The sequence below is a fragment of the Macrobrachium nipponense genome, chromosome 46 (assembly GCF_015104395.2).
Source record: "Macrobrachium nipponense isolate FS-2020 chromosome 46, ASM1510439v2, whole genome shotgun sequence".
NCBI classification, from domain to species: domain Eukaryota; kingdom Metazoa; phylum Arthropoda; class Malacostraca; order Decapoda; family Palaemonidae; genus Macrobrachium; species Macrobrachium nipponense.
In genome coordinates this window covers 42,743,158-42,752,361 of record NC_061106.1, presented here as the reverse complement: position 1 = coordinate 42,752,361, position 9,204 = coordinate 42,743,158, and the positions used below count along the sequence as shown (strand labels likewise).

At 36.1% G+C, this 9,204-nt stretch overlaps 1 protein-coding gene across 2 annotated transcripts; it reads right to left on the bottom strand.

Annotated features, from left to right (window-relative positions):
• Positions 1-2,198: 2,198 nt before the first annotated feature.
• Positions 2,199-9,169, bottom strand: LOC135214972 (uncharacterized). Of its 2 annotated transcripts, none has more exons than XM_064249469.1 (5): positions 9,012-9,169; positions 7,819-7,922; positions 6,778-6,971; positions 6,205-6,324; positions 2,199-2,682 (listed from the first exon to the last, which is right to left on the bottom strand). In XM_064249469.1, exons 1-5 carry the CDS (start codon positions 9,099-9,101, stop codon positions 2,558-2,560), a joined length of 633 nt encoding a protein of 210 aa, XP_064105539.1. In that variant the 5' UTR covers positions 9,102-9,169; the 3' UTR covers positions 2,199-2,557. The 2 variants fall into 2 exon arrangements, with proteins under 2 accessions (XP_064105539.1, XP_064105538.1); XM_064249468.1 differs by having other exon boundaries at positions 8,997-9,138.
• Positions 9,170-9,204: the final 35 nt, after the last annotated feature.

Here is a 9,204-nt window from a genome sequence, read left to right as displayed (position 1 = left end):
TGATAGAGGAGAAAAATTTGGGGGGTTTTAGAAAGGGATGAAAGTGTGATCCCCATACTGACAGAGTATTCTAAAGTGAGTGTTTTTTCCAGAAATTCTGGAGCTTTTGATTTAACATTGAGGATGAGATGTGGCTAGAAGTCCTTAAAAGTGGCCGGCTCCTTTTCATGTCAACCAATGAATGTGGAGTCATATGCTTGTAGCTCTAATAAGTTCACGTCCTTAATTATGAAGATCCAGAAGCAGATAATCATGGAAGTTTTCTTGGAAGGGTTTAGTTAGTGCTGTCAGTGCACCTTATGTGGTGCATTGTAAGCATTACTTAAGGTTCTTTGGAGCCTCCCTTCAGCCCCTAGTTGCAACCCCTTTCATTCCCTTTACTGTACTTCTGTTCATATTCTCTTCCATCTTACTTGTACTCCCCCCTTTTGTGACAGTTAACTCATAGTGTAACTGCTAGGTTTTCCTGTTGCAACTTTCAAACCTTTTTCTTGTAGGTATCCTTTTCAGTGCTGAAAGACCTCGTAGGTCCCGGCGTTTGGCCTAAATTCTATTCTATCATGGAAGTTTTTATAGTTGCCTCTTTGTAGTGCCAAAGGTTAGACAGGGTTATATACTGACCATTGATATCAGCCCAGTCAACAAGTTTTGCTGCAAGTACCCTTCAGGATGGAAATGATGGAGTTGGTATGGAGGTCCATCATAAAGAGGAATTTCATATCCCCAGAGTTTCAGGACATTTTTCTACACATTCCCTATCCACCCAACCTAAAGGGTCTCTGGTTATGGGTGCTATGTTTTGCATGTTGACTTTTCACCAGGTTTTCACTTAAGCTCTATAACTGGCTGGACATACAAATTCATAAATCAGTTTTGAAGAGATTTTGACAACTGGCTGGTTTTGGTTTAAGTTAAAAAAACATGCCAATTCTGTCTCAGCTGCATCTATCATTGTGCCACAGGCGAGCTTTGCAAAATTAGTGTGTCATTGACATATGCCACATGGTTATGGACATGGAGAAGGAGATGGTCTATCCTATAGATGGCATGATAAAGAGGTTGTTGATTGATTGATTGGTTTATAGACTTGGCATACATGCCAAGCACTGGGGCAACTAGGCCATTCAGCACTGAAACGGAGATTGACAGTGAAAAGGCTTATGGTGTAACGGAAGGAAAGCCTCACAGTTGCACTATGAATCAATTGTTACGAGATGGTGGACAGTAAGATGGAAGAAAGGGAATATGAATGGAGCTACAGTAAAAATGAATGGAAGGGGCTTAAAATATACTGCAAACAACCTTAAGTAATGCCTACATTGCACTGCATTAGGTGCACTGATGGCACTACCCCACTACAGGCAAGAGGTTATCAACTGTTTGTTTGTATGGTGCTTTTACGTTGCATGGAACCAGTGGTTGTTCAGCAACGGAACCAACGGCTTCATGTGACTTCCGAACCACGTCGAGAGTGAACTACTATCACCAGAAATACACATCTCTGACACCTCAATGGAATGCTCGAGAATCGAACTCGCAGCCACCGAGGTGGCAGGTCAAGACCATACCGATCACGCCACTGTGGCGCACCACCTATTGACCAGGACTTAACAGCCCTTCATGAGCCTTCTGCTGTAAAGTCATTTGTAGTGAAGATTTCTTGAACTTAAAAACTCTCCAAACTGGGAGATGAACTGAGATTATCACATCATAAGCATTTTTTTTTTTTTTTTTTTAACTATTCCCCCCTTTATTTATACAAATTAGAGTTCCTTGCAGCAATGTGAAGCCTGCTGAACATGAATCTTTGGCGAGTTATTGTATTTCATGTAAAATATAGAGACGATTATACAAACCTTTATTTAATTGTCATATCATGTGTTCTGCATTTATATAAGTAGGTTAAATCCCTTTCCAAGCATGCTGGAAGAGCTTTTCGAGTGGCAAGGTATGTCAGCTTGCATTGGAGCAGGTCTGCACAGTAACTGGAAAGATAACTGCTGTGGGTGCAACCTGAATTTAAGAATTTAATCACAGTCTTTAATTCTATGCCCTCTGTAGAAATGGGAGATCAACCAAGACCGAAGCACCTGATTCCCATTAGGAATGAAGTCGCAAAAGGAAAAAAGCATTTGGTTTATGGAATAGTACAATTTTTTTTTTTTATACAAAATTATGGTTGAAAGTGAATGGCAATAATAAGAGAACATTTTATTATATTTTTGTACAAATAACTTTACAAAATGTCATTACAGTCTATGATGTATATACTGGTTGAATTCAAATTATATACAATGTTGCTGTACACAAGTTTTGTTTGTGTTAATCCAAGATTTTACAGTTGGTTAACTAAGCTCAAAATTGAACAAAATCTCAAGGCAAGTAAATTTCAGATCCCAGAAAAAAATGTAAATCCCTTGCTCAACCATCAAATTCACTAAGTTCAGAGCAATAATGAGTTGTAGTACTGACTTTTACCTCTGTATCAAATAAGATGAATTTGAATAACATACAACTTACAAGCAAAGACTGAACTTTTGTTTAATTAAATATAACATTACTTTTCTGGCCACACAGAAGAATCGGTAAGAAAACCGGGGTATTTTTTCTTGTACTTGATGCTTGAAACAATAGTTGAGTCTTTGGCAAATGCTGTCTTTCCCCCAAAGAAAGTGTCAGTTTCTGAAAATTTAGAGAAGAAATGACTTCACAATAGAACAGCTAAGTAAAAATAATTTTCAATAATTTTCAGACATTTTCTATATATAAATAATATACAGCCCACAAGGATAAGAAAAATAAAATTGCCTCTGCAGCCGTACAATCAATTCTTGGCTAAAATTTATCTAGCACTTGCCTCTGAAAAACATTTATTTTAACTTGCTACTTGTAAAAATGCTACTCTCATAACCCTGTTTTTTTTCCATGTCAGAAACTTGATTAGTAAGGTAATGTTTTCAAGCAATTGTTTTGTATTTTTTTGCTTATTTCATTAGTAAATAGATGAAGAGAATAATTTCCTAAAAACAACTACACCAAATAAAAATTTCATAAAACCAGCAAAATCTATACTAGTATCTATTTATACCAAGCCTTAAATGCCCAACATCAATAGGAAATATTAGGAGGAAATTTATTATATTTTCACTGATCAAAGGAAAGCTGGAAAATGAGAAATTCTCCAAAAATATAAGGATATAACAACAAATCAATAAAAAGAATGTATCTGCTTGCCTTCCAAGAGCAACTTCTCCTACCTTGCAAGTACATACATAGCGCAGAGAGATCAATTTGTTTACCAAAAATTACACTTATTACATGGAGCATATATATATTTTTTCCATACAAACCCATCAATCATAGAATTCCCATGCACATTTTGGAATGTCCCAGACAGGTACTTTCTGTCTTGCAGACACATGAAAGACCTAATAAACCCACAAACAGAAACTAACTGACTTTTTTACTTAAAAATAAAAAAATCTATTTCATCAAAAACTATTAAGTCAAATCAAACCCATATTGCAATTTTGGAGGGAAGTCAAGAAGCTGAGTCCCAGAATTCTGAGAGCCTTATGGATCCGCTAGGGTACATGGGAAACGTATGAGCTGACAACCAAGGGTTGGAGAATTACCATGGTGCTACTTGGAGTAATGGAACATCCTCCAGTTTGTATTTGGCTAGTGTCATATAAACAGGTATCAACTAACCATTCAGGTGAGACATAAATACATAACCCCAAAAAAATATCTGAAAAGGGTTGTATGTGTAAAAAACCAACGAAGAGGATTAAAGGAAAATAACTGATAATTGCGCTGCTTCTCCCACAGCTGTTGACTTTTGTCTTGCTGCAACCAATGTTCCAAAGGAGTACAACCTCCCTCATCTCCTTTGTCATTTACGTCTCTGCAATAAAGTACATCTGAAGAGTGGCACTAAAGTCATTAAGATTCAGATCTTGAAAACAATTGTTCTACCTGATCCCTACAAGGCATGTAGTTCGCAACTCTCAATGATAAGATTAAGAGGAAAATAGTCTTCATTATGTAGACAGGATAACATTGAAGCAGTATGTAAAGTCTTCATTATGTAGACAGGATGACATTGAAGCAGTATGTAAAGTGCTCTGGCAAAACTAGAGAAGTCATGAAATGTTCTGCTTCAGACAGCTGAATCATTCTACAAGGTAACTCATAAAATTCAGGGAAGAGCCTCTTCAAATCTTGAGAGAATTTACTTCAGTGCCTTGAACTTCCAGAACTTATGATAAGGCCACCCTGTAACTCGAGACTGCTGAGATTAACAGCTTATTGTCATGGATATAGGAAAAAAATCAGTAGTAAATGTGGAAATGTGCCACTAATCATGAGTCAGTGCATCTGTAAACAGAACTTCTGGAACCAGAGAAACACCTTGTAAGCTACAAATGTGCCAGATGATCAGCTTGGAGATATACAGTTGACCAATACTTTGAAAGATGTAGCTGCAGGAACCTTCTCATGAAGCAACATAGATTTAGCTTTTCACGTAAAGGAAATTCTATTAAATTCCACTGCCTTGAATGGAGGGCTTAGTTGGGGTGACATTGCTTCGTAACTAAAAGCAGTATCCCGAACCTATCTGCCACAAGACAAAGTACGCTTTTGAAATGTCATCTTTACTCGCAATGAAGTATCTTTTGTAGATCAAACAAGATGGCTCTATCCTAGGTGATGCACAGATCTAGTTATGCCTACAAATTGCAATGACAATCTAACTGCCTCCTAAATTTTGCTGTGGTTTCTACCATTATTAGTCAGTAGTTTGGGTACCTCCACAACCTTATGTCAATCCAATCCACCAAGAGTGCAAGTGGTGCCAAAGTCTGGGTGTAAGCTTACAAAGAAAGCTCTTGATAGGCCTGAATACAGTGGACTAAACTGACATACTTTTCTCTTTCAAACAAAGTGAAGATATCTGTCAATGATGAATACACTGGGACATGACAGTACTTATCCTGGAGGTTCAAGGATACCTGGTCTCCTTCACTGATTGACTGCTACACCTACTCCACCATCTCAATTCTAAAAGGGGGTTTGCTGCCAGAACAAAATTTACAGAATGAGGTTGAAGATCATATACTCACCCTTGAATCTCGTAAGGTAGCTGCCATGTAAACAACACTGCTGTAAAATTGTGGCCTAACATAAAATACAAGATTTACTTTTCAGGGCAAAATTATATTGGCAACTCACAAGTAGCCTAAAAAGGGGGGGAGGAGGGAAGGGGTGCAAAAGTTGCCTAGCTTTTTAAAAAGCCTCAAAGAATGAAAAAACATTAAAAAATTACTTTGAGGCAATAAACAGTTTGTGAGTATTCATAATCCGAAAACACCCTTTGAGCATTTAATATGCAGGCAAAACTATATACTGAGGGTTTACAAGTACTGAAGCATAGTAAACAAAAAACATACTGCTAAGTTTAGCCTAAAGGAATGGCATACCATATGAGAATTACTTTTAGGGCTGAACTATAATCATTGGCTCGCTCATCCTAAGTTTCCACTGAAGATTGCTAAATGTGCGTCCAGTGGGATTGCACACCTCTGAAATCCAGTTAAATAACTGGAAAATAATGAACAAGCTACTGCCACCACCGGTGTTCACTTGATGACGGCAGGAACAAACTTGAGCTTTCTGCTTTAAGTTGTTTCTGTTATCCCACTAGTGGGCGGAACTGGTCACAACAATGGTTTGAAGTGTTACCTATGAAATTTTGAATTCAAAAGTGGAACTTATAGCTATGTAATTACTTGGTAAGTTACTTATAAAAAAAAAAGTTTTTATTTCTAAATTAAATAGTACTCAAAAGTCCAAGAGATGAAGCAGCATGGTAGGTATGGTTCCATCTATTACAATAGATTCTTCTATTTGTTTAAAATTAGCTGAACAGCATAGAAGTTTAGAATTATGGTCACTAGATTTATTTCATTACAAAGCACCATAGGGTAAGAACAGAGGATGTCACCAAAAAGCTCTGAATTTGTGAGAAGACAATTTTTAAGAAACACTGGCATATCTTGACTGCAAGACATACAAAGGGTGGAATTGGACTCAATTTCCACCTTTACCACAGCAAATCTGATGAATACATGACAATGTTTTTGGTTACATGGATACCTGAAGACTGCTTATCTACAGTAAACTGTAAGCAACAGAACTTACCTGGGTGGAACCGTTGATACTTATAAATTACGTGTAAATTTTTGGGCAAGTCCATATCCTTCATCATATCTAAGGGAACTGTGGTGTTGACTGGTGTTTTGTAAAAAGTCAAAAGCTCATCTGAAAATTATGTTGTTAATATTAATAACAACAGGAATAAGGCTTGGAAGCATATTAAATAGTTGTATTTTACACGAAAGTAGTAGTGTAAAGGTTTCTAAAGTACCCAGGAACTATCTCAAAGTGCACTCGCACTGAAGCATCAATATTCTCCAGTAAAAAACATAGTAACTAAAATATGGAAAATTTTTACCAAAAAAATTGCCGAATTCCTTAAATCACCTAGACTTAAAATCACACTTATTTCAAAGTACTTGGAATGCTTAAACTAAAATGTGAAAATGATTCTGTTACATTCTTATGATCATTTCAAATTCAGAACATAACTCTAATGTTGTCATTATCAGCAAATTCTATTTTCTTTCGTTTACTCACATGGTTCAAGCCAGTTCCTAAAATTATAGTAATTTACCAAATATTATAGCAATTACACAGATAGATAAGTACACTTACCAATATTTGTTATCTTGTGAATAAGAGAATTTGGTACTGTATGCTTAAGACTCTGAGAACATTGCCTAAGAATTTTAAACTTTGTTTCAATGTCGGGAAACGTTGTTGACTTTCCCATATACTTTTCACAGTACTGAAGGACTCTAATTCTTACATCATGTGGGGGACTGTAAGGCTTCTGGTTTCTGAGATACCTGAAAGAAAGAGTAAAATGAAAGAACATGTTATTCAAAGTCAATATATAAAAAAATAAGAAAGATAATTGGGTAACATGAACACTAAATACCAGAAAACTTACAGATATCTATGTACCATTTCAATTCTTTAATAGTTTTATCATCTTAATTTTACAAGATTTTTTTCACCAACTCAAACTAATGAGTTCCACACATAAGTTTGGGCTCTATGATACTTCTGTCTGCAAAATCTCAATTTCTTTTAAACAATTATTATACTGTTGAAAAAAGTACCGACTCAACACCCAGTTTACCTACGAAGTAACATGTAACCAAAACACTGAAGGATGTAAACCTAGTAATTGTCTGTTTTACCATTTAACAATTAATTACAATTACTACCTGCTCTTTCCATGACTTAAAATGAGATTTTCAGCAAACTTAACGAATCAAATTCAACCATTGCTGTGATAACAAGGAAGCACAAATGTAACACCCTTTTACTAAAATACTGGAGAAGAATTATGATTTCATCTGCATATTTTGCATATTCAACAAAAAGAAAAATCTGCAGTAAATTAACTTCCTCATGGACAATGCATTTCATTACCTCACTAGGCATCTAGTAGTTCTAGTAAGTTTCACTTGGAATTGCACCAAAATACCTGTATTGTATACAGGGCATCAAACTGTTTCCAACTCAACTGTCTCTGTTGGGTCCTGCATCTCAACGATATTGAAATAGAAGAAAAACATAAGAAATGGTAGGTACCTAAACTATTTATTAAACAACTAACTTGGATCTATGTGTTACTACCAAAGATGGTGTCTTTGCTATTACGTAAATAATGATAAAAATTCTTACCCTCTGGCAGCCAATGATTCAGCATCAAAATCCAGTCTACGATCTCTTGCTAGGGAGTCACCTTCGGTGTCAGCAGACATAACAGATGAAGCGCATCTTGCAGACTGTAAGAACACCCATATAACAAATCAGAGGATTTATTAACTAGTAATGAAATATTTTTAAGAACTACACTTCGAAGAACTGCAACATAAATCGTAATATATACCCAAGCGGAATACCATATATTATAGTGTAAGTTTTACAATACACAATCCTGTTCAGTTTAACTTATAAATTTTGAAAGAATTACAATTTTCGAATAAACCTAAATATTATTATTAAGAACAAGCCATTGGGCCTACCAATGAGCATAAGGATTCTGACCCTGTGAACTTGTTAAGCTCCCTAAAAATAAAATCTCTTGTACTTTCTTTGAGCAGATATATTGGTAATTGTTAGAATTTTAATAAGTATAAATCCTAACCTAATTGCTGTCACAGTCCTAACCTCATCAGAGGGCTCACCCCAAAACAACCAAAAACAATTCAGATATGGAAAGTTCTTATTAGTTCTGAGGTTAATTACAGTCAACCGACAAAAACAACTGTAAATTCTTGATAAGCAATCAAAAAATATAATAGAAAAACTCAATTTCCGAGGTAATACCCGATGTGGAGTAAAGACCACAGTTGTATACTAAAAAAATACTAATGACCATTCATAGTACTATTACCTGAAAAGAATACTCATAATGTAACTTTAGATCTTGTAAGTTGGAAGATTAATGTGAGCAGGATACAGGAAGCCTGTATCTTTTCATTAATACCATAAAATGAAAAGGTATAAGCAATACATAACGATAGTAATTTAGCAGTTACCCTCAGAGCTTAATTCCATGCTGTTCGAGACTGAAGGTTGGAAGGACGTACATAAACATTAAGGTAGCAATGAGAATGTTTCATCACCAAATAATTTCTACAGCCTTTGAGTCTCAAAAGAATAGACATAATACTCGTTAGATTATAATTTTAATGAGTAGTTTAATAAAATCGTTGGATATCTCATTGCCCAAAGCCCGGTACGTGAACAGGCTATTCCATCTTAGGGAGTAAGACTCGCGATACTTTACGCGATTACTTCACTCTGGCACATTTAATAAGACTGATAATATCATTCAGAGAAAGCCTTTATCTAACCTCACCCCTACCGACCTCGGAAAGACCCCGAAGAGGCTCGTTGAGAAGTCTACGAGGGTCATTTCGCAAAATGTGCAGCAGACGAAACTTTGTTATGGCAGCCATGATGGTGCCGGAGTCACGTGACTCGCATCAGCCAATCAGCTGCCGACTGTCAACAGCTACTTCCCTGAACTCCTGGAGAAGAGCTAACTCTCCGGAAGAGTGA